The 25,550-nt window shown below is 39.6% G+C and overlaps 3 protein-coding genes across 8 annotated transcripts in view; 2 read left to right on the forward strand and 1 right to left on the reverse strand.

The window, feature by feature from the left end:
* The first annotated feature begins 1,189 nt into the window (after nt 1-1,189).
* gucy2f (guanylate cyclase 2F, retinal) lies at nt 1,190-9,149 on the forward strand. The gene is made up of 18 exons (XM_067507665.1): nt 1,190-1,959; nt 2,469-2,770; nt 3,083-3,437; nt 3,595-3,679; nt 3,927-4,023; nt 4,172-4,297; nt 4,487-4,567; nt 4,802-4,978; nt 5,080-5,236; nt 5,438-5,587; nt 5,729-5,877; nt 6,003-6,166; nt 6,271-6,463; nt 6,768-6,942; nt 7,431-7,529; nt 7,611-7,705; nt 7,807-7,892; nt 8,698-9,149. The coding sequence occupies exons 1-18, from the start codon at nt 1,245-1,247 to the stop codon at nt 8,777-8,779; spliced, it is 3,288 nt and encodes a 1,095-aa protein (XP_067363766.1). The 5' UTR covers nt 1,190-1,244; the 3' UTR covers nt 8,780-9,149.
* Nucleotides 9,150-10,743: 1,594 nt separating this feature from the next.
* serpinh1b (serpin peptidase inhibitor, clade H (heat shock protein 47), member 1b) lies at nt 10,744-14,665 on the reverse strand. Of its 3 annotated transcripts, XM_067508387.1 has the most exons (8): nt 14,545-14,661; nt 13,839-13,870; nt 12,976-13,125; nt 12,704-12,896; nt 12,326-12,596; nt 12,097-12,195; nt 11,769-12,001; nt 10,744-11,670 (listed from the first exon to the last, which is right to left on the reverse strand). In XM_067508387.1, exons 3-8 carry the CDS (start codon nt 13,092-13,094, stop codon nt 11,368-11,370), a joined length of 1,218 nt encoding a protein of 405 aa, XP_067364488.1. In that variant the 5' UTR covers nt 13,095-13,125; nt 13,839-13,870; nt 14,545-14,661; the 3' UTR covers nt 10,744-11,367. The 3 variants fall into 3 exon arrangements, with proteins under 3 accessions (XP_067364488.1, XP_067364486.1, XP_067364489.1); XM_067508385.1 differs by lacking the exon at nt 13,839-13,870 and having other exon boundaries at nt 14,545-14,665; XM_067508388.1 differs by lacking the exon at nt 14,545-14,661 and having other exon boundaries at nt 13,839-14,525.
* Nucleotides 14,666-20,903: 6,238 nt separating this feature from the next.
* Nucleotides 20,904-25,550, forward strand: part of gdpd5b (glycerophosphodiester phosphodiesterase domain containing 5b) — a 37,465-nt gene continuing 32,818 nt past the window's right edge. For 3 of the 4 annotated variants that reach the window (XR_010914639.1, XR_010914640.1, XM_067507228.1), the window contains exon 1: nt 20,905-21,280. The gene's annotated coding sequence lies outside the window, so the exon portion shown is untranslated. Of the gene's footprint in view, nt 21,281-25,550 lie in introns of all 4 variants that reach the window. The other variant, XM_067507227.1, reaches the window with a different exon arrangement.

Consider the following 25,550-nt stretch of genomic DNA (forward strand, 5'->3'; position numbering starts at 1 on the left):
AGAAAAAAAAAGCGTTAAAAAGACTGACGCAGGCAAAACAAATCAGAACTCGCAGCACCCGCAGGGAGAGCCCTTCGTTATCTTTAATTGCTCCCACTTCACCAGGGTTCAAATTCATTTAATCTATGAGGCCTGCTGTGGGCATATTAAACCAATTAAAACATGGTTCAGGTGTTTTCCTGCAGTACGCTGAGGTGTCTCTATGGCGAGACAAATGTTTCTATAAAAAATATTGTAAACTGTATACATGTGGAGGTCTAGGCTATGATTTTGTATTATATTTTTTGAATTTATCATGTCTGATGAGAATAAACATGACCTTTGACAACATTTTCAGAGTAATGTTTTAAATAATGGGAAAGGGCCTCGTTGGCTTTCCAGTCTGCATGATAACAAGGCTTTTAGTAGACTACTAAGGCCTGTTGTCAATCCTCTTATATTGTGCCTCGCTGAAAATGGATTAGTGAGCAACACCAGTGTTTTGCTCAGGTCAGTTTAGAGGGATTGGATTGAATGGGCCCGTAGCTAACACTGGCATCCTATATAGAAAATACATTAAATACTTTCACACTTTTATCATTTAGGTAGGTTATTTTTGGGAGATTTATTTCTTTGGATCAGATTTGCTTTATTGAATTTGGTAGATGATTTTTTTTTTCTTTAAAGTACACGTGTAAAAGAAGTAAGGAAACTCCTTGTTTGTGGTTGTTCAGATATGATGCTTGTGAACCGAACTGTTTGTGGAAACGCACAGGAGCCTTGAGAGGTGCTGACTGCGGGACTAAGTAGCTCTCCAGGGTGCTGAAGTTGTCTCCAAACGTGACAGATGCAGTACTCAAACCCTGCCTGTCACTTTAAACCTGCAATCCAAACGCAATGACTTGGCTGTCTCTCCATTACAGCAAAAATGTGGATTCTTGGGGTGATTAGGGATGGTTAGTTGATTTATGTGGACTCTGAAAAGCCGATTCAAGAGGACACCTGTAAAAACATATCACTGTCTCATCAGACCCTGAGGCTGTCGTTAATGGCCTCAAAGAAATGGTAAGTGGTTTACTAGTTAAAATGCAGAATTGTGTATTTAGAATAGCTTTGATTTTGAAAAGGTTACATTTCCAGAACATTTATTTTTATCTATTTTGCAGGTGTTGTTGGTGTAATTGATTGAAGTTATTAGTGAACACAACGATTCACTAGTTTTGGCACCCTGGAAGGACAATGCAACATATTCCTCCAAACTTTAGATGGGCGCTATGGAGTCCACCCATCCATCTATGCCCATAATCAAAAGTAGATCAACTCTAACTTCCCTGCTCTTGTATAACTTTGTGTTATGGGTCCTTCTTGGAATATTGACATTCCCCTGTTGTGTCCAATGTTTAATATTCAAAGTGGGGGTCTTAGGGCCTTGGAACTGTGACCCTGTGTACTACAGAGCCCTGCCTGCTGAGGCTGCCAGGCTTGCTGTGAGCAGGATAAATGGAGACCCCACTCTTGATCTCGGCCTGACAATGGAGTTTATCATCCTCCAGGAGCCTTGTGAAACCTCTAAAGCCCTCGCAGCTTTTTTTTACTATGAGAAGATGGCAGATGCATTTTTGGGACCCTCCAACCCTGGATACTGTATTTCAGCTTCTCTTCTGGCCAAAAACTGGAATAAGGCTGTTTTTTCCTACAACTGCCTTAGCTGTGAGCTGGACCATGGTACAGGATACCCCATATTTGCCATGACAATACCACTTCCGACGGATGTATTGTTTATTATGCTGAAACATTTTAGATGGGCCAGTGTTGTTGTGGTCTCATCCAATGAGGATATTTGGGTGGATACTGCTTGGAGAGTGGCTACTGCTCTGAGGACTAAGGGTCTTCCTGTTGGCCTTGTTATATCTATTGGTATAAATGAAACAGAGGTGGAAAGCACACTAAGGAAAATCCAGGCTGCAGGAGAGATCAGGGGTGAGTCTGAAAGCTGAACACATTACAGTGATAAAATGTACCTATAATCTTAAGATATGCCTTAAAGTGATACCAAGAAAGTTGATTGTGTATGATTGAGTGTGGTATTAAAATAGTATATTCTTAGAAATAAATCACATGTCATATGAAATAAGAGAGACGTTACATCACAGATAAACAACTTGCAGAACTGCAAAATAAACTCAGTTGCCCTGATTTGCTCAGCCAAACTATTCTTACATTCCACCTTTACATATCCTTACAAGGAAGCTATTTCCATATGGGACATTTTACCTTGTGCTTCAAATAAACTAGGACAACAACTTAAATGGTTTGTTTTGAGCAGTAATCACATGTATTTTTAACTGTTTATGCCTTTTTCAGAAAGTTAATAGAAGAGAGAGTGTTGCTCTTGCCCACTAATAAAACAAAAGAAAAAATTGGATTCAATCATTTTATCATCCTTCATATGTCCATGAATCAAAAACATTTCATTTTGTCTCTTTCAGCGATAATCATGTGCATGCACTCAGTCCTTCTTGGAGGGGAGCAGCAGGCTAATTTCCTCCTAAAGGCACAGAAAATGGGTTTGACTTCGGGGAAGTATGTTTTTGTTCCCTATGACACCCTCCTCTACAGCATGCCGTACACCAACGTCTCCTACTGGCCCCTGGAGAACAGCAGCACACTGAGGGAGGCCTATGATGCTGTGCTCACTATCACTATGGCCTCTGAGCCCCTGTCCTTCAATGAGGCAATCAATGCTGCAAAGAGGAGTGAGGAATTGACACTACCTGTACAGACAGAGCAGGTAGGAACCCCACTCACAGGTTTGAAACTTTATCAAATGCTTATGACTGTGACGTAACCTAGTCCTAGCACAGACCCACAATCCTCAGTGTGTCCATTCAAAGGTTCAGCCAAAATTAATGGGTCAGTGTATGTACCTTTTTTTGACCTAAATGTGCTCGTTCTTTGCTGTAATGTGTGTTTGACAATGCCTGATGAAGATCTATGCGAGACTCTAATTGAACAATAAACTAAAGTGTTCATAGTTAGACATTTCCATTTATTGCTGTCATCTCTCCACCTGTGCCCCTACCGACAACATTCCTCCTCACAGGTTAACCCACTATTTGGGACAATCTATAACAGCATTTACCTGCTGGCTAACTCCATCTACAATGCCAGAAGAGCAGGCATGCAGCTGTCAGGCTCGAACCTTGTCTACTTCACAAAGAACATAACATTCACTGGCTTCAACCAGAAGGTTCAGGTGGACACTGATGGGAAAGTCAAGACCAACTATGTCATCCTAGATACTAACAACAGGGGGAGTCAGCTCTACCAGACCTATCTGGTTGATCTAAGTGCTGAAGTGCTTCGTTTTGCAGGGAGGTCCATTCATTTTCCAGGAGGGTTTCCTCCACCATCTGATTCCAGCTGCTGGTTTGAAAGAAGTAGAGTCTGCACAGGAGGTGAGATGTTTTATGGTGAATGTTTGTGTCTTTGCAGTTTTATAGACTGTTTTTCATATAGTTCTTTTATTTATTCTTCATTTTTCAATCATTCATTCTTCATGTGAGACATTATTCCTCATGTACCAAAGGTCACAAAACATGTTTTCATCCTCAGGTGTAGAGGTCACCTACATCATAGTGGTGTTTTCTGTCATCTTGATTCTGGCTGTAGGAGGGCTCGGTATAAGTCTTTATGTCAGGTACATAAAGTCATTTAACTGTTCATTTCTTCTCCACCATTCCTTACTTTTATTATTTCTAAGTTTTATGACACTGGATGTTTTGTCATATTCAGTGGTGGGATGTTTTCAATATCTAACGGGAATACTAACAGGAATCTCAAAGTACTTCCCATTTAGAGAGTAGGTTTCCTTGCTCATGATCATTCTTTACTCTAAAGATGATCTCTGAGATAATCTTTTTGTCCTTACTGAATCTCACTGGCAGGAGGAGACTCCAACAGATCCAGCTGGTCAAAGGTCCCAATCGGATTCTTCTGACCTTAGAGGACCTTACTTTTATTAACCCTCAGCTTAGCAAAAAAGTAAGCAGCATTAATCTTTACATAAATGTATTATCCATGTTTTTATCCACATTCAATGGAGTGAATGTGGATGAGTGAATGTGGATGATGGAATTTTTCCAAATACAACTTATTCATATGATATCCCGTGCTTTTTGATGTACCACAGAAAATCACCTTGGAGGATCTGAGTGAGTCTAAGAGTGTTCTCGAAGAGAAATCTGCAGACCACTCACACTCTGTTAACAGCACGCAGACCGCGACTCATGAGACCACTAATGTAGCTGTGTATGAGGTAGGTTACACTGAGCCACTTAACTTGTTGCTGCTTCTACATATTCCCAGTGTTTGAATCTGTACTATGTATACAAGTGAGGGACTGATGGATGTTCTGTGTATTGCGTGTCCAGTCTAATAACACTTTTTGTACACAAAAGCCCAGGTTTCTTTTAAGATTAAGGTCGTCTGTTCTCTTCTCTTCTAGGGTGATTGGGTTTGGTTAAAGAAATTTGAAGAGGGGCAGTTCAAGGAGGTGAATCAGAGTTCTACAAAGATTTTCACCAAGGTAGAGTAACATGTTGTAACGAGTGCAACAAAGAGGAAAAAACTGACATACAGTTGACATATTTTCTTTATTAATTTTCTTTATTAAGCAGTTTGAAAAAGCCTAAGGGTCCCTAAAGAGCCACACATACACATATGTAGAGTACCAGTTCTAAAAATGTATATATTATACGGTATATTTGGCATTACAGCCTTATTCCCATTGTTCCATTAACTTGCCTATCTGCTTTCTCAGATGAAGGACCTGAGAAACGAAAATGTCAATCTATTCCTTGGCTTCTTTTCGGACTGCTCCATGTTTGCAGTGGTGACGGAGCACTGCTCGCGGGGCAGTTTGCAAGACCTGCTGAGAAATGAAGATGTTAAATTGGACTGGATGTTCAAGTCCTCACTTTTGCTTGATCTCATCAAGGTAAATAAAAATACACCGTATACAGGTGAGGAACATAGATGGTATTTTGGGTGACAGTTTCTTTGTAAAAGGTAAAACAGATTAATCTGTTATTCTTTCAGGGTATGAAATATCTTCACCACAGAGAATTCCCCCATGGCAGACTAAAATCTCGTAACTGTGTTGTAGACGGGCGATTTGTGCTTAAGATTACTGACTATGGCTTCAATGAGCTGCTGGAGTCTCAGAAAGCTCCCTTAGAAGAACCTTCAGCTGGAGGTACCATCTCATAACTATCTGTAACTGCTACACATTGTATTAACAGTATAGTGAATTTCATGCTTTTCAATCAACACAAAACACTGACTGTACTGTCTTTAACACAAGTCTATTATGGGTGGTGTTAAAAATATGACGTAACTCAAGCCGAGTTTCTCAGATATGTTTTCTCAAATACGCTTTTTTCCTTTCCCCCCTCAGATTTATTTTGGACAGCTCCAGAGTTTTTTAGAGACCCTACAAACCCTCGTAAAGGGACCTACAAGGGAGACGTGTACAGCTTTTCTATTATCCTTCAAGAGGTAGTGGTCAGAGGGCCACCATACTGCATGCTGGGACTGACGCCCGAAGGTGTGTATCCGTCAGACTGGAGGAGATGCAGATTAACACAAGCACACAATTTAAAGCTTATGATACAACGGACATGCAAGTTTCAGGAACACACATAGTGACAGAATATTTTCATTGGTTTTCTCTCCATCATCTCACCAGAGATCATACGCAAGGTGAAGAAGCCTCCTCCAATGTGCCGCCCCACCGTGGCCCCAGACCAGGCCCCACTGGAGTGTATTCAGCTTATGAAGCAGTGCTGGAGTGAACTTCCTGAGCGCAGACCAACATTTGATGAGATCTTTGACAGGGTAACTTTTCAAAAACACTCTTGTGACCTTATTCTTTCAAAGCTTAAAGTTTAACAAATCACCTACATTAGAATAAGAATATTAGACATGCTGTAGTCGTTACAACACTTCTGCTTCACAACTAGTTCAAGATAATTAACAAGGGTAAGAAGACCAACATCATTGACTCTATGCTGAGGATGCTGGAGCAGTACAGCTCCAACCTGGAGGATCTCATTAGAGAGAGAACAGAAGAGCTGGAGGTGGAAAAACAGAGAACAGAGAAGTTACTGTCAGAGATGCTGCCACCGTGAGTTAACACACACACACGCACACACACGCCCACACACACACACACACACACACAAAACAATCCATCCTACAATGATCCAATCTTGCCCTTTTGTTGTCCAGTTCTGTAGCTGAAGCCCTAAAGACTGGTGCCACAGTCGAGCCAGAATACTTTGACCAGGTGACAATCTACTTCAGTGACATTGTGGGTTTCACCACCATCTCCTCACTCAGTGATCCCATAGAGGTGGTGGACCTTCTCAATGACCTCTACACACTGTTCGACGCTGTCCTCAGTAATCATGATGTGTACAAGGTCAGAGGGCGTGCTTGATATTCAGAGTAATGGCTCATTCTTGCACACAAAAGTAGGAGAGTTTATGAAGATGATGACAATTTCAACTTAAAAACTGAGAAATTACATCCTTGTAAAAGTACAAATAATGACCAAGATGTGGTATTAGATTGTATTAGAATGTAGCTGATGAAGCAGCCATTGAGAGTATGTTTTATAAATATTACATAACAGCTAATACCTACACATACATTAGTGTGTAGGTATTATCTTAGCACTCACATGTCCAAACCTAAATACATGTCTATATGTTGACATTGCCCAGGTTGAAACCATTGGTGATGCTTACATGGTAGCATCAGGTCTGCCGAAGAGAAATGGCAACAAGCATGCTGCTGAGATTGCCAACATGTCTCTGAACATCCTCAGCTCAGTGGGAACCTTCCATATGCGACACATGCCAGACATGCCTGTCAGGATACGAATAGGAATCCACTCAGGTGAGCCGAATCAAACCCAAAAGTCTTTATCCCATTATTTACAGTAATTAACCTTCATGTTCCTGTTTAACATCACTGCAGACTATGAAGAAAATCTTCTACTAATTTGCTGCATGTTTTTGGAGTAATATTTGTAGTAGTCCACCCCAGCAATAAAAAAAAAAAAAGGTTCTGCATATGAAACTAACACAGTATTCATGGTCTTGAATCAAACTTTGAAGTGTGCCATTCTTGAGTTTTTTACTGAATTCATACTCCCTCTCTCGAAATGGCATTTGTCCCGACTGGTGTGTACAGTTATACAACACATCAGATGCAGATTGTGATGCCTAGTGAGCAACCCGTGTGTAAGATAAAGACCTCATATATCAGAAAAAAGTTTCAAAAAGCAAGACACACGAGCAGTTACACTGTTTGCTAATACATAACATTATTCAATGTTGAAAACTATTTTTCTCACAGGGTGACTTTATTTTCTGTATTTGCAGGCCCATGTGTTGCTGGAGTGGTAGGTCTGACTATGCCTCGATACTGCCTTTTTGGAGACACTGTCAACACTGCATCTCGTATGGAATCAACTGGGCTGCGTGAGTATCCTGCACACTTCATCCCATCGTGTTTTGTCGTGTTGTCTAATGTCTCATGTCTTTTCTCCTCTTTTTTCTCAGCTTATAGAATCCATGTAAATATGAGCACTGTGAAGATCCTCCGTTCCCTTAATGAGGCGTATAAAATAGAGGTCAGAGGCAAGACAGAGCTGAAGGTAACACTGTTCCGTGCTTGGCAGTGTTGATACATATTTTGATGAATTTAAAATGATTCTGTTAATACATATCTTGTTTCTGTGTTTGTTTGTTTTTGCAGGGTAAAGGTATTGAAGAGACATTCTGGCTTGTGGGGAAAGCAAACTTCACCAAACCTTTGCCAAAACCTCCAGAGATCAAACCAGGGTAAGAGTGAATTCACAGTTACTCATTTTAACCTAAAGATTGAAAACTTATTTAATGGAAAGTGTATCTTGTAATGTGTAATATAAGTTGTAATAGAGGATGTGATAGAATAGAACATGTAATATGTAATAGGGTTTGAAAATAGCATGAGGAATGCAGACATTTGTAAGACGCATGTCCTATCTGAGCTACAAGCTCATTGCTTCACTGTCTTGAAGCAATCTAGCATGTGTCATTTTTTTAACTAATTTATCACCACCTTGCACTAACTGCGTGCACCTGATGCACTTTAAACTTATGCAAACTGCAATCGTCCACATGCTACCTCAGGCAAGACAATCACGGGCTGAACCCCGAGGATATAGCTGCATACAGGAGAAAGAAATCTGAGAAAAAGGCTTGACCTTCTGTGCCCAAAGACAGGAGGTAGAGACCTGCATGCCAGCTGGTGTTGTGTTGTGAAAATGGTGCTGTGGCTGTCAGTTTGATGTGATCAAATGCAACCTTTGAGTTTGCACTTTCACACTTCTTATGAATTTCTTTGTAATCTAATGGTCTTGTTAATCTCCTGATCATTCTACATCTTTTTAAATTACTGAAAGTCATCTTTGTTCCTTGTTTTCTTGAGTCTGGAGTGGTTTCATAATTAACTCTTTATTTTACTGTTTGTGGCAGCATATGTTGTGTTTTTATGTCTAATTTGTGTTATGCTTTGATTGTATTTTTCTTTAATCCTAGAGATTGGCTCAAAATTCCTTTCTGTAAAATACAGAAAGTGTTTTAACTCCAACCCTCTGCACTTTAGGGATAACTGGCAGGAGATGGTGACCGAGGAGATCAAGACACTTTTTCGCAAGGCCAACAGGCAGGTGGACAAAAAAGTCTAAGTGACAGAAAGTGAACAAAGTGAAGGAAAACATTTAAAAGAAGCACACCCAAAGGAAGACAGACAATGAGCTGGGACAAGCAGGCAGAGGACAGTGAGCACCAGCCTCTATAGCTTAATGAAGTCTTATTTAAGAGGATTGTCCATTGACTAGCTTATCTGCCTGCTGCCAGCGCAGCAAAACATGACGGTGCTAATGTAATGAGAGCTGTTGCATCACCTGCCTGCGTACCTGCAACCAGAACCACAAGGAAGATGCATTGCTCTTTAATGCAGGATGCACTCACTCATCCATCTTTACACTCACTGGCCACTGAGTGGTCAACTACTTCAGGACAACCAGAGGTTCAACTGTTGGAAGACTAAGCACCCCAAACGCCTATTTCAAAATGATATGTTAATATGTCTTTTATTATTAAGTGTTTTTAGGTTTTCATGAAAGTTCATAATAGAAGTGAGTAAATAAAATGTTACTTAGGTGTGACTGAATATTATATATAAATGCCCTGCAGCGTTGGCTACAAATCAGTTTTATTAGTTTATATTAATGAATGGGTGATAGCACTAGGAAAGTAATGACAATCATTCTCTTTTCCATTGCGGTGAATGAAATTTTAAGCTCCTTTGTTAGTTTCGAAAAAGATCAGTTATGAATTTATTCTGCTGTTCACTGTTGAGATCTGTTTTAAGTGAACTGAAAGCAATTAGTTGTTTGTGCTACACCTCCCAGCGGTTTCTGTTGTATTTCCTGTTGTCCTTTTGTATTTTCTGTTGAACTCCCCTGAGTTAAGTGTCGCCACAGCGGACACCATTTTGTCTGCATGGTGATTTGGCACAGTGTTTATGCCAGATGCCCTTCCTGAAGAAAACCTCCCCAATTTCTACCAGGCTTGGGAATGGGAATGGGCTGTTGGGGGGGTTCAGTGTCTTACCCAGGGACACTTCAAAATGAGGTCGGGAAGAGCCTCGCACAAACCTCATTACCAACTCTACCAACTAAGCCACTGCCACCCCTGTATTTGTGTTTATTCTAAATAACAGAATTCAATGTATAATTTATGTAGAGTGATGTGAATCAGAAAAATGATTCATGAAGTTTACAGCCTCTCTTTAATCAAACTCACCAATTATAATCTTAAAACTGAGTATGATAAATATGTAAACAACAGAACAATCAGAACGTAAACAATCACATTCATATTGCGTAATGTATATTTTATTTGTCTTGTATTATTTTATTATTACTGCAATGCAAAATAAACAACGTTCATTAAAATAATTTTATGTTATTAAGTTAGTGATTTGTAACGTTCCTTGTTGACTGCCATACCACGGCCTCATTTTACTGTTTTCCACCAGAGGGTGGCGCTATAGCTCTTATATACAATCATTTTCTAAAAAGGGATTGAGTCTAATTGTTGGGGATACACACTGAGAATTTCTTAATGCCAGTTGACACATTTTTGATAATATTTTGACAATGCATGTTAGGTCTTGACATATTGCTTCATCTATGTAGAAGGGGTTATTAACTACTGCTTTTATTTCTGTTGTCAACTTTGAACATCTTTGTATTTGCTGTTCTGGGACTGCAGGAGACGAGTTTCCTACTCACCATGAGAACCATGCACTCCAATGTTTCCTCTAAATGGTCTGTCCTTGGTTTGAGGTTTATTGACAAAGACTGCACTGACTTTAAGTTAGTGATGGTTAGAAATAGACCACACAATTCTCTGGATATGTATGTAGGACAGATTAGCAATACAAGGAAAGGGAGCCATTGTCAAATCCCTGCATTCCAGACCTGAGAGGATTGTTTGACTTCCAGCAGACTGGAAAGATTGTTATCCTTTTCCTTTGAGATGCTAACACTAGCAAGCTCACATTCCTATTCATTCACTCCTTTATCTGTTTGAACTGCATTGGGATGGTGTTCAGACAGGGTTTAGAAAGCCACACAAAAGATATTTTTCTTATGTTTTTTATTGAAAAAAAAAACATGATCACAAAATAACACAATTCCAACAGCATCTTTGTGGGAAAATACCTATAGCAACAAAATGACACAGTATGTTTGGCAAGTGGACATGAAATAAAGCTAAAGCCATTTGCCACCTTTCCACTGCACGTACAGAGGAACAGTTCAGCGCAGACTGGGGACGAATATGGAGTGACACAGAACTGTAAAACAAGCTTGTGCAAAGATCTTTTTTTCTTTAAACGTTAAAGATAATGCAAGAAAACGCACATGGTTCAAAGCTGAACCAACACAGGTAGAAACATGGTGTAAAGAAAAAGAGATCATACTTAATATAAGCATGCTGTTTGCTGTGCCATCTCCAATTCTTGGTGGAAATCTGAAATAAGGCACATATTTGAGTTTTCTGTGTGGGGATAATGACCGCAACCTAAATATACTAAATGTTCAACTTTAAGGGTCAAGTTTAATTCACTCAGATATTTATTCGTCTGATTAATTATTTGAATGTTCCCCTGAGGTAACAGCAAAACCAAAAATATACATAAACACATACACGGGATCCTGACATAATTTCACAAAGCTATTCAACACAGTTCACAATATTAATATTATAGCTCATCACGCATTTTATCTCCTTTAGGTCTAACTACTCTGCCAATATACAGTATGGAGTTGGTCTTGTTGTCCTTCACCAGGAAAATAAATGGGTGATCTACATAGAAAAGTTTGGGGTTTCTCAACTTCTCAGTCCCGAAGATGGCAGTGTCGTATGGGTTCCCTTCAACATCCAGCTCAAAGGCTGATGCGTGGAAGACACTAGAGAGGTAAAGGTCCTTCTTTCCAGAGATGTTGGACAGGTCAGCCTTGGTTTTGTCCACAGCCTCAGTCAGGCCAAGTTCAGCCAGATGTTTCTAGAAAAGACAAAAACACAGAGTAGCTTAATGGGTTGTTGCCAACTGATTTTAAAGATCTCTTATGCTGTGATAAACATCAAACTGCCACTGTTTACCTGCAGATTGTGGCTGACTTCCAAAGAGATTTTGGGGAGAGAGATAGCCACAGCTTTGTTCTCCATCTTGCCAAGCCAGCTGTCCACCTGCTTCCTAGTGAGAAGTTTCTCCAGGCGCTCCAGGGGCTCCAGATGGTACGGCATGATAAAGATCATGGAGGCCTGCTTCTGGCCCAGAGGCATGTTCAGCACAAAGATACGGTTCTCTGTGTCCTCGTAGAAGTCATACAGACCTGTGAAGAGCAGATCTCTTTAATTCCTGTTCAGTCTGTTATGGGTTTGTAAGACATCATTTAAGACCGGATGTAACCATGATAGTGAAACTCACCTGTACGATGCATCATGGGAACTCCAACAGTGAATGAGCGTGTAACCAGGAAACCACGGGTGTCCACCATTTTCTCATGGAATTTCTCATCCCAATGGGCTGTGGAACAAAATATATAAGACTACGTTTCACTTTTGCTCAAACCTTTTTTTCAATTAAGGTAATAAATATTAAATATCAAATAATTATAATATCAAAATTTTGAATAAAAGACACTATTTCTGCTTACGCTTGAAGAACATAGCGTTGACAATCATGGCTCCATCTGTGTTCTGCACATCCTTGGCAACCTCAGGCAGCTTGCCATCTGTCGACTTGGCTGCCCACTCATTGATGGAGTTCACTGCGCTCCTCTTGTCCCTGAAGTTTATTTTTGAGTGGTCATAATTGTAGTGCTTCTTGCTGTTTTTCACAAAATCATCGGCAAAAGACACGGAGCTGGGGCCATAGAGGCGGTTGTTGATCTTCCAGGTAGTGTTGCGTGTCTTGGTATTGCTGACCTGGGAAGGAGCAACATATAAACTTTTATGCAAAGCATAAAATTTTAGGATGACAGGTAGAATTAACTGTTGGTAATGAGGTCTCAGATATTATATATTTTGCTTACCTCGGAGAGCAACTCAGACAACCCTGAGTGCAGATGCTCGTCCTTCAGTTTGTCGGCACTGAGGACAGTTTTGACTTGGGAGGCTGTGGAGGCCTTGCCCCCAAGAGCTACCAAACCCAGGGAGGAGGCCACAACCAAAGGAGAGATGAGGATGTTCTCTGCATCTTTCTCCTTTGCCATGTTATGATACAGGCTGAATAAAACATTATACATTTAAATTGATAGTTTTAAACCAAAAAGTAAAATCGTTGTTGAAAATCACAGTAACATACCTAAAAGCCAGGTTGGCGCTGTTATCAGCCAGTGTGGTGGCATGGCTGCTCAGCTTCTTGTCTTCTGCAGAGGCCATGAGGGCCAGCAGACAAAGACCAACAACGCTAATCATCCGCATCCTGTTTGTCTCCAGAAGTAACTGCAGCAGGCTGGAGAAGGAACAATAGAAAACATTCAGTCCACATTACTTACCTCAAGTTGGTTTAATAAAATCAAGCATGTATGTGTGTTGAGTCTACATGAAAGTATGTGTTTCAGAGTTATAAAATGCTAGAAATTGCTGGGACACAGATTGGGATGAGAGACTTTAGAGGCAGGATCGGTTTGGCTCAGCCCACACGAAAGTTTTGGGAGGGGTTTCAGACAGAGGTAGACATTTTCCCTGCCACGTCAGCTGCAACTAGAGGCTCAGCTGCAGTCAACTCAGATTGAAGCTCTGTGCTGATTCAAGGTTGTAATATGATACTGTTTTCTACATCTTTTTTAGTTGACTGGAGCACACAATCACTTCGAAGACTGATGATTCAAAAGATTCTTCTTGAGCCAGAAGATGTTTGAGAAGGATGAGATATCAGTTTAAAAACCTATGAAGTCCTATGCAAAAATTCTTTGCAGGAGCATGGTGATACATTGTTTTGTACCAGAGAAGGGCGTGTTCCTGCTACAGGCTGTATCTATCTCATTCCATCACTTGGTCAAACAAAGGACCAACTATAGTCTAAAGTTATAACTAACCAGCCAGAGTAGCATCTCTAAATACATATCTAAATCTCCTTTATCCTTACAGCGATATGCTGGCTTTATGTATGCTATTGGCATATTTCTAAGCAGCAGAAATTACTTTCGTATCATGTTTGGATACCTTCAGATGTTTTGATGTCTGCCATTTTCATTCTGAAAGACAAGAGGTGTATGTAATAATCTCTAAAGAGCAGGCAATAAAACATTATTCATGCTCTGGCAGAGAGATTTTCCATCAAAGTCTAGATTCTAACATCGTATCTCCCAATTTTTAACCTTTAATTTTAATTTTAAGATCAACTTCACATACGCGATACATATCATGTTTTCAACAGCAGACACAGGAGCTGACTTCACTGCTGTGATCCCGAACAAAAGTTTGATCTAATCAGCTGCGCCACAGTTGACCAACATTAATTTCCAGAAAACAAATTAGAATCTCTCATCATGAAAAAGTGGATCCTGTTTAAACAACAAACCTGACACATATGCATTTGATCAGTGAATTTGATTGAATGAATTTAAATAGACTGCAAGGCTGTCACATGCACGACATGCCAATAAAAAGCCGAGGAAAATTTGTGGTTGAGGGATAAGTTGCATGAAAACATCTAACTCTTCTAAAGATTCACTTTCTTTGTTTTTTTTAAAGATAAAAAATATCCTGTGACATATGCAGGTCGAATGGCCTAAAAAATACTAGCAGGTTTTTGCTTGGCTAAGTAGAAAAATGCTGCACTGTAACTTTAAACCATAAAACAAAGCAGCCTATTCACACTCTGCAGTCCTTGAAGACAAAGCTTTAGCAGTTATCTTTAAATCCTTACCTGGCACTGATTCGCAGGGTTTCTCCTCTGAGCTGTGTCCTGTGGATGGCAGAAAGATCACATCCTCCTCCTCTATATACTCTGAGAGAGAATTTTCTAGAAGTGGGAATGGGATATTCAAATGAGGGTGTCTGCATTTTTCTCAGGAAGTTGGGAACTGGGACATCCCCCTTCAACCACTGACTGTAATCAGAGAAGTTAACTCTTCAGCACTGGTCTGGGCTCAGCTTTGAAACGTTCCCATAATGGGCTGCAGGAAGGCCTTCAGAGAAAATCTGATTGTAGCTCAGTTCTGGCTTCTGAAGTACAGAAATACCCCTCAGCCTCTATACCCTAATATTTCTTACTGACTCAATGTCCAACAGTGCTTTCATCACATGGAAAAGAAAAAGATTAAAACGTGTTTTATAATGATCTGTGCTATTTTGTTTAAGAATGAGAATACAGTGTAAGGTATGCCTTTGCAGTTGTTGCAGATTTTAGTGTTTTGTCCTTCTATCTCAGCACACAGGATATCAATGAATAGGAACAATTGTTCTCAGAAGAAAATCTGTTGTTAATCTATTCATACGGAGATCTAGAAAGGAAAATGTCTAGAACTTTAAAAGCTTCATTTAGTAGAAGTGACATTTCAGAGAAGATCTGCAATGCTGAAACCATCCCCACCCCACCCCCACAGTGCCACGTTATATCCGACTCAGCTGCTGATTGCAGGGTGGCTGAAAGATGGGGGTGTAATGGAGAACCACCGTTGTAAAAACCTGCCTTGTTCTGTCTAGAACCTTCTTTTAAAACTTGTGGAAAAATTTTTTTAACACAACAAGTTTTGTTGTAAGTCTTGAACATGTCAGATTTATGGTAATGTCTGCAGATGAATACTGTTAATGCATTTTATTATAAAGACATAAAGAAAAGCATCTTCAAAGCCATAGCCTCTGAAAGGAAAGATCTTTAAGTGATAGTTGAAGTTATTCTGCATTACATATATAAGCCAATAATATATCAATCATTGTAGCACACAAAATACTTTCCATCTTGAGAATTTCATCAGTCTGTAGAACCCCCAACTCCTCTTTGCAAATTGTCCTGACATGTCAACTGATGTTTGTCTTGCCTTCCAGTGAATGGCCGGGGGTGGTGGGGGGGGGGTTGGGGGGTCCAGAAGGTTGTATAAAAGTTGCTGCAAACGCAAAATTTTTAGACCAGTGTTGGTCACTTTGATCCTACACAATGATTGAAAATTCAGATTAAACAAGCTGGGAGCAGTGAAACCTACTAATGTATCAATTTTTCAGTTTAAAGATTTGACACAGTTGTAGCTTGCATCCCCCATCCTCCTCTTAGCAGGGGTTTGTCATTCTGAAAAGGCCCCGGGAGGAACACTTTTCTGAAATTCCTCAGCATGTGCTGTGTTGGGGCAACCTCTGGGTCAAGCAAGTCTGGTCAAATAGCTGAATACACTCTAGGCTATAAAAAAAAAGCAATCTCTTCATGGTCCATCTGTGGTAGAAAGGTACAATTCTAAAAGGAAGGTAACAAAAAACATAAAAACAATTAGATTGTACATTTGTACAATAAAAACTATCACAAATAATTATGCATGATGGTGATTTTACTTAAAAGAGAATGGCATGTTAATACTTTGTTACTTAAACTACAAGTGAGCCACAGGGCTCAGCCAGGATCACATACCCTGTGTGTTACCTATGCTAATCTTCTCACAGGACCTCCCCCATGCTGTCTAAATGTACACCATGTGCACGTGTCTGCATACGTGTCTGCATAGAAGAATCTTCCAGCATCTTCCTAAATCACAATCACACACACTAACATCTCAAACACTGGTATTTATTTCAATTTTAAGATATGGTGGGGAAGGATGAGAGCACTAATAACCACAACAATAAATAGCATGTCTGAGTAAAAGTAAAATATTTCATTAGTTAAGAATTAAGACTGTGGTGGTAAGTAAGCCGAGTCAGGAAAAGGGCATGTGTGTGTCACGTTTTTCTCCCCAGATTCTGACATAAGAGCAGGAATACCAGACCTCAGAGGGAGGAGCAAGTCTTACATAACTGGAACACTGAAATCTTATTTGAGAACTAGAGCACATACAACATCTGGATGCCGTAAAGTCAGCAAGAGTCTTTGCAGAGATGACTTATGTCCTCAGCTAGCTTTTTTGAGAACACTTGTGTTCTCAGGTTGTAAGCATCCAGCATGTAAGGTAATCATCGTCATTTTTAATTAGCTGTAATCTTTGCTATTTCTTATTTATATGGCGAGGAAATAAAAGCAACCAAACAAAATGTGATTGTTTATGCGGTTACTTATACTTAAAGCTGCTACTGCAAAGAAGACAAGTATAGTATGTGGGTGTGGTGAACAAACACAGGAGTTTAGGCACTTTCCTGTCTCAACAAACAAAAAAGGCCAACAGGACTATAGCAGATTGTTTGGACAGCTGAGGGCTTTTACAAACACCTCCTTCCTGATTCTTTCTTCCAGATATACTTTTCATATGGGCTACAACTGAATCCATATATATATATATATATACTCTCCCTAAATGCATGCGAGTGTACAAAAATATATATATATATTCAGCTTGATAAGAACATTTATTCAAGGTTTCAGAAAGACAAACAGATTCAGGAGCTTTCTTATGCTGTATATCTATCTGCACTCGTTGTAATCTTGCTATTCTGTCACATACTGCTAAGTGGAATTCCAGATGCAGGGAATCTTGGACACAAAGACTCCACTGATGGAAGTACAGACCACAGCTGCCAAGACCATTATGATGCAAGACCTAAGAAATGTTTCAGCTCTCCTAAATGATGTAACTTCTTAAAAGTCTTGTGTCTATGAGTTCAGCAGACTGCATGATGATTTACATGTTTTCTGTCATTTATGTGCCTTGTCACTCTTAACCCGATTCATGTTGGCTTTAATGGTAGATCAAAAAAACTGAAGCTATTTTTTATAAATTGTATTAATTTTATATCACCTAAAAAAATGCTATGTGGGAAAGGGATAAAATGTGTGTTTAATATCTTTAACATGATGATAAAGGCACACTACTCAGGTGAATCAATTAATAGTGTTACTATAGAAGAAAAAATCTCAGGTGGAAAAAAGTTTCAAAGGCCACCAATGTTTCTTTACAGTAATTAAAGTTTTAATTAGGGTTACATTTAAGTGCAAGTATATTCTTGCTTTTACTCTAGAGGTGTTTTTAAATTAACCTTTTGACAGGCTATTCAAAGTTTTATTGTACTACAAATGGTGCGTGAGAAAAAAATACATAGAATAATTCTGTATATAACCTAAAGATACCCATAAACATAGTTGACGAACTATACAAAAATGTCTATAATGTTAGAAGCAGTAGAATTAGCTCTTAAAACTGTTTTACTATTCTGACCACAGAAACGCCATTAGCTACTACAGCGTACTGTGTACAAATAGCCACTAGATGGAGGAAAAAACCAACCCAGTAAATCCCCAGGTCCATTCCAAAGACAGTTTTTTTCTACAGCGTGCACAACAATTAACTCACAACAAGCATCTTTGAATTGTGAATAAAAACATCCAAATATCCTAAAGTTACAAATATGGTCAGTACCTCTGAGATATTTTTATAAGCTGCTTTGCTATACTGGAGTTCTACACACAATGACCTTCTGTTGTAGAAAAGGATGGATGCCCTCTTTATTTCCCCACCCTACATAACATAAGCAGTATAGATAATGGGTGGATGGATATTTTTAACCACTCCGCAGGGAAAGGGAATTGACAATTTGTTAAAAGACTATCTGGATTCTACCTTTGGTTTCTAAGGAATATTTAAGATCAAAGTCCTACTTTTCATGCCAACTCCCTCCAGAGATGTGTTAGCATTTTACAAAGTCAATCCTGTTTCACTTGCTTTCCAGAGCTGAAATGAGGCCTCTGAACATATCGTACGAAGCTCTGAAATTCCAACACACATTCCGAGTAAAACATGTTGTTGTACTGGCATTTAGACAATAAAGTTAGACCCACTGCATTAGTATTCTGGTTATTTCCCTGTCCCCTGGCTCCAGTTAGAACTGTTTACTTTCACAATCAGTCTCAAAGTCTTTGAGTAGGCCTCCTGTATTACACAGCTGTACCTGCAGAGGAGACCCCTGCCAGACATCCTCCCCTTCCTGCATGTTGATGCTGGTTGGCATTTTAAAATGGGTGGAGTTCAAAACAAATCTCTGCAGCTGTACCTGCTGACTAATGCCAACCTGCAGAGACAGAAGCAGGGAAGCCCAGGTCAGCCACATCAAACAGGGATATGCCACAGGAAATCATCCTGAGAGGGACATTTTCTGTGCTTCCCCCCACTCATAGGTCCACATTAAGAGATAACGTCAAAGTGTGTGTCTGTGTGTGTGTGTGAGATGGAGTGGTTGGTGATATAATCTAAGGTACTCACTCAATTGGGGGCAAAAGTTTGCCTTCTCTTATTTTGAAAGGGGAAAAAGATTAAATCAAAGACTTTTTTCATCAAAATAACATTTATTGCACATTTAATCTAATTCAATTTCAATCCTGAGAAATAATTAAAGTAGATTTTCTTATATTATCAAGGGGAGATTAAAATGTTTGCACTGTTTATTATATCAACTTTTTGTATAAACTCCTTGACCATTTGTTTTACCTCTGATAATAAAGAAACACTTGTGCATTATTATTATGTTAGGTATAAGTTCTTTTTAGGGTTAAATTTTGGACCCAACTGCACAGAAGTTCCATCAGAATAATGCTAATGTATCTGGTAACATTTAACCAAAACTCCTCCTCAACTTGATACAGGAAGTTGAAACAACTAATTGTAAGTGACCTGAAAATGATCGAAAGCTTCAAACATTGTATATTTGGTGATGAGCCATTTAACATACCCAAGACCTGTGGACCACTTGTTATTGTCTAAGACAATGGAAATCTTAGAATACTCACTGTTCATTGTTCATGTTGTCTATGTAGCTTAGATGCAGCAAGAAATAAAGTCATTGTAGTTAAACTTCTGTAAAACAAAACATTGTGAGCTACCACTGTTGGACAGCATAGCATTGTATTGAGTTTCCCAAACGTAAGTCTGATGAAATTTTATCTATGCAGTTAGAACAATGTGTGTACAGTTCACATCAGCTAAAACAACTTTCGCAAAGCAATTCATTTGCTGGAAATTAGGAACACTTGACATCATCCAGCAACACTGTGTCACTATCAATAGCAGTTCTTGAATGGGACAAACTGTCGTAGTGTCGTCAACTGGCGGATCACTAGGCACTGCTGACATTGCATGCCGTCTCTGATTATGACTGCAGGTGGTGTCCTTGTGACAAAAATCAATAAATTTGTTTGGTGTCATGAGTCATCTGCCATGTGTCAATATGATAGAAGATGACAAAGTCTGAATCTGGAAAACACAATGATCACAAGGGTCAGTGAGTCCTTTGTTAGTTTGACTGTTTAATTTGTTTATTTTGACAAATTCTGTAAAGCATATTGTAAACAAATACATAAAATAAGAACATTAAAGCCTGCCCTGTGAATGAGCAGTCATGCTCAATACAGCCTTTCATTAAGTTTTGGGGAGAAAATAATAGGTTGTCCACTATCATAGGCGTTAGCAGATTTATGATGAATAAGGTCAAACATGAAATATTGAAAACTGGTGTACACATAGGAGCCCTTATACAAGTCAGTGTGTAATGATCAGCCACACATTAAATCCACATGGTGTAAATGTGGTGTTGAACAGGGGTCAGAATGGGAATAAAATAATGCTGGGTATGATGTCAGAACCCAGTGGAGGTGCTAGCTGCAGACAGGGTAGAGTGTCCATGCTGACCTCTGTCCACCACAACATTAAGGTGGTTCTTAGGTTGTGGCTAACTGCAGAAATTTTCTCTTTCTTTTTTTCTTTCTTTCTTTCTGTCACGTGTTAACCATCGAGATTTTCTGATAACTAAAAAGTGTATTAAATGTGCTTTTACCACAATAAACAGATGGATAAAATACATTAAGTTAAAATATGTGCGTTATTGCGTTCACGTACCATAGGCATTTCTAATGTCAAACGAACTACCGTCTGAACAAACAACTGGATGATAGTAGCTTACTGTCATCTCGCTTCGGTTTCTACCCCTACTTAATGGCAGCAGGGATGACAACAGCTTGTAATTTAATTTGGGGAGTTATAGGTCATTGTAAAGCTGTAACAAAGGCACGGCAGTGGGACCGACGAGGAGCCGTGAACGCGCACAGCCTGTTGTGGCTCTCTCGCTGTAAAGGAGGGCTGCAAATAAAACGACCGACCCACACTCCTCCCACCATCCAGTCTACTCTGCCGGTGAGTGAGCACCACCGATCCCAAAGAGTCGAGGAGAGACGTTCTGACTCACAGGGACAACCACAAGAATTCAGGACGCTGAAGGACGCGGTGTCTGAAAGCTTGACACTGGACTCCTCTTAGCTTGGCTCTTTTGTCGTTCGTTTGCGGTGTAAAACTTCACCTCGGTGGGCATTTGTCGCTGTGGCAAACGCCTCTCGTACGTTACCTGTGGCGCGGGTTGGCCACGTTTGGCTCCGAACGGACGTATTATTGCCGGTGAGAAAGGAAAAGGGCCCGCAACGTTACCGTGGACCTAAAAGTTACTCTGAAATCAGAAAGAAAGTGGTAGCAGCCCGCAGACAGGTGAGTGGGGAACGAGGGGGCTGTTTGATGTGGCGTTTACCTGTAGGCACGTTTAATGTCGGGTTTGTGCCTGTAATGAGCGGCGGTTTTAACAATGGTAGCCCCTCTAACGTGCCTACGTATGGTTTTAGAATATTGTCTTTAATATGTCCAAACCCACGTTTTAAATGGCGACTAAAACTTTTCTATGGTTCCGTCTCAGGGGGGAAAGCATGGGCATGAATGTTATTAAAGTTCTGTCCCTATAATAAGACATCCCAGTGTGTCCATGGCGTTAGGAATTTCTGGATGTAGGTCAGACACACAACCCCAAACAAACCAATTACAGAAATGAAGATATAAACAAACATTAAAAACAATAACCAGTAAAAAACTATAAGTCATAATGATGCAGTTAACCAGTGTGATAGGCTCAGGGAATGTGCCCCTTTCAAACTGCTTAGATTTCCTACTCCCACCCAGTCTCCCAGTAGGCAATAATTTAAACGGGGATGCTGCTGGGTGGGAGTCTAACAATGTCCAAGTGATGGGAGCAAACGACTAATCGGTTTTAGAAGCAGCCTCTAACTTTTTTCTCTTGTGCATTTGTTTGTGCAGTGATCAAGCTTATGTAGTACACTTAATACAACCAATGTGTAACAGAAAATTCCTCCAGATAATGTCATGTTGAGGTTGTTGTTTTTTTTTTGTTTTTTTTTTAAGTTCAATTTATGTCATCTGGAGGAGCAGCTGACAAGCCTGCAACCTTAATAGTAAGAGAAACCATATGAAATCATGCGGTCTGAAGGACTAAATATTCCACCTAGATGAAGTGAGGTAATTTAACATGGTGAAGGCTAAGGGATGTTTAATGGTATTGACATACATGTAGTCCCCAAACGAGAACCAAAAGAAGCAGGGTGAAAATCTGAAGTCAGCCCATCTTCTGTTGCTATCTGCCTTAAGGTAATGAATTCCTATAAAACTGTACAACACAAGTAAAGCTACAGTGCAGAGGCTTAATGTGGATTCATACATCCATTTAAAGTACAAAGTCTTTACTCGTTGTGCAGCACTCTCACCATTTGCATAATTCATGGCGCCGTTATTTGCTCATTTAAAGACGAGGATTGCCATTTGGATGTTCCTGGCATATCAGCATTCCAAGAAAGATTCTGTAGAGTAAGACATTAGTTATGACATTACCGTTATGTTTCATTTCATCACAGGATGTGTGATCTGCTAAACGTGCTGGAGTTTTATCCTCTTATAAGAACACGGCAGGACAGGACCCATTTGGTTCAGTGTCTCTAAGCGTTACATCCTTCTCTATTGTTTTATCACTTCTCCATCTGTCACTTCTACACCTCCAATAAAAACAGCTCACACTTATTTGTTTTTCATTCTGAGCTCCAGTTGATCAATGACATTATTTACATTCACACGCATGTAAATAATGACTTTCAAACGGATCACAGGGAGAATAGACTGATAGACTGAGTGATGGCCCATCAAGGCATTGACTTTGATGACTATTCAAGCCTCTTCTCTTGAATTTATTTTTTAGCAACATCAATAAACTGAAGGAAGGGCTGTGGAGTAGTGTGCTGAATGCTGTGTTTCAAGTCTCTGCTGGCTTCTTCACTCCAGCACTGTATATTAACTTGTATGGTTAGTGGGGATTATTTCCATGAGGGCAGCAAGCACTATAAATATGTCTTCGGGTCATGACATTGAAACTCGTATTAGATGGAAAAAATAAATATTTCTCACGATGTTATAACTGCTTTGATATTAGACTGAGTAACTTTGCGATAAGAAAAAGCTGGAGAAACAGTGACAGAACATTTTAAATACTATAGTTTTTCAAATGCGCTTGGATTAAAGTTGGACATTAAGTACATTTATTGAATTCAAAATGCCCAGTGTACTGAAAACATCTGATCACTCTTGCTTTAGAAATGTTATTTTAAAAGAATAGAGGGGGACAAAATTGGTCAGAATGGGAGGAATGTGGTATGCTGGGTTCACAGCAGCAATCCACTTTACTACTCTCACATTTCTCCAATGAAAATATGTTCTAAATTTAATGTTTCTTTTTTATCTAGTGTTCATACACATTCTTGCTGACTAGGAATATAGTCGTGCGGCTGAACAGACATGTAGCATTGCACGGTGTCGATGCTAAATGTTCATATTGTCCATTTGAGATGTGTATTGATTCTGCATCGCAGCCTCTCTGCATTGCACTGCTTATGTAACTGTCACTGTGTACTTGTATGTTTATGTTCTGAATTTTTAAATGGCTCTTTCTGAGATGTACATTGTACCAAACATGCATTTTACAATAGATGCAACGCATTTTCTGGCTTTGTATGCCAGAGGCATAAGATCTGGTTGAAATGTTGAAACTTTGCAAAATTATCCAGAGGGAGTGTAAGTTATAATGTATATTGACCCAGTTATTACTATTACTTTGTCCCCTGAAGCAGTGAGGTCAAGTTGAGCCCTGTCTATGCCTCTTTTTAACACACAAACACATATTTACACCCATCGTCTGTCTTTAGTAGGAAAAGTCAACCTCCGCAAAGACCTAGCATGCCACTAAATGATTTTAATTCGTAGCACTGCATCGTAAAAATATCTAATTTATATGTACTTTTATTGAAAGATGTGAAAAAGAAAATCATAGTTGCATATTGTATAAAAGCCTTGTAAAAAAATGAAACTAGTTGAGGACTTTCAATTCTACAGTACTTTGTAGTAATGCTATTTCAGTTGAACCAATTCTCCCTTTTGTTAATACATTTCTCCTCACCTTTGGTAGAGTTGTAATACAGCACATGCTAGTAACACCCAAGGTCAATCTGGTGCTGAGGAGTGGCAGTGCAAGAGGCTGTATGGTATGAGCTGGTCTCTGATTGGTTTGGAGCTTGTGAGGCAAGAGTGTTGAAGCTGTCATGGAAACATAGACGAAGCAGCGAAGTATTCAGTCACATAATAAAGTCTTCCTTTTGACCATTTCTAGTAGGAAAAAAGTTTAAGACAAAAAAGAATACAATACAAATGATGCAAAACAAACGTTTGGCTTCAATCACTTGCAAGAAAAGTGCTCTATGGGAATTCTGCTTAGATTATTCATACTCTACTGATATTTTAGGTTTTAAGCACACAGTGCAACCTTTCCTATAATCACGTTGCACCTTGTACAGCAGAATAATTCTGAGCTGAACAAATAAGGATTCCTTTTTAGGCTTACAAACAAAACAGGTTCTTGCCAGTTCAAGGTAGTTTCTGCCATGCTCAGAAGGTCATAGGCCCGCTGTTCCAAAGCCAGACCCCATCTGTGTCAAACCTGCTTGATCTTTGCAATCCACAGCAAATCTGTTCGCTGTTTAGTGGCACTACTGTGTGAGCCTGCTACCTGATGCCCTGTGGGTTGTGATTGGGGCTAATTGCTACGAATTTAATTTAACATTAAAGGTTTTCATTCATTTTCTTTGCTAGTTTGCAACATGAGCTTTCTTGAAAGCCCAACACTCAGACCATGTTGGATGTGCACAGTTATTTTGCAAAGGCTGCGATTCCCCTATGGAAAAATGGAAACAATAGCTCCTTGACAGGATAACAAGTCTGCCTGTTTCTAACCAGAGTTCAAACACGGAGTCTTGTAGCTAAGAAAATGTACGTTCTGTAAAATGAGATTGAGCCTTTCTATGGGTTTTCATATCTTCACCAATGCCTTTTACCTCTGGCATTACAACATTTTTTTTATTTATTTATTTATTTTTACAATCCATTTCCTACTAGGGACATGTTAGTTTGTCTTCCATAACTAGTCCTCAAATAAAATTAAACGAGCCAACTACTTGTATGAGAGACCTCATTTCAACATTGTGGCACCTGCTCGTCTGGCCCTGCCTTCCGGGTTCAGTCAGCAGTCACAGTAGAGGACAGAACTCCTTGTAATGTCAACACACAGATGGTGGTGAAGAGCTCTCATGCAGGCATACAGATGGGACCTTGATAAAACATACTAGTCCATCCGCTTTTCTCTTGGCCATAAAAAATTTTCACACTGTCCACAGTGAACTAGGCAAATTGAGTTTGGGCTACAATTTTGGTTCATTTGCCCACAGTAAACAAATGGTTGGTATATCGACATGCCATTTGTCAGCTGTTTGTTTTAAGCGGTAACAGTATTACCACAACCAGGCTCCTTGCTTTCATAAAATCAGAAGGGTCGGCCTACGGGCTTACTACAACTTTTCACCTTCAAACCTAATCATTA

The sequence above is a fragment of the Channa argus genome, chromosome 6, assembly GCF_033026475.1.
Source record: "Channa argus isolate prfri chromosome 6, Channa argus male v1.0, whole genome shotgun sequence".
In the NCBI taxonomy this organism is placed as follows: Eukaryota; Metazoa; Chordata; class Actinopteri; order Anabantiformes; family Channidae; genus Channa; species Channa argus.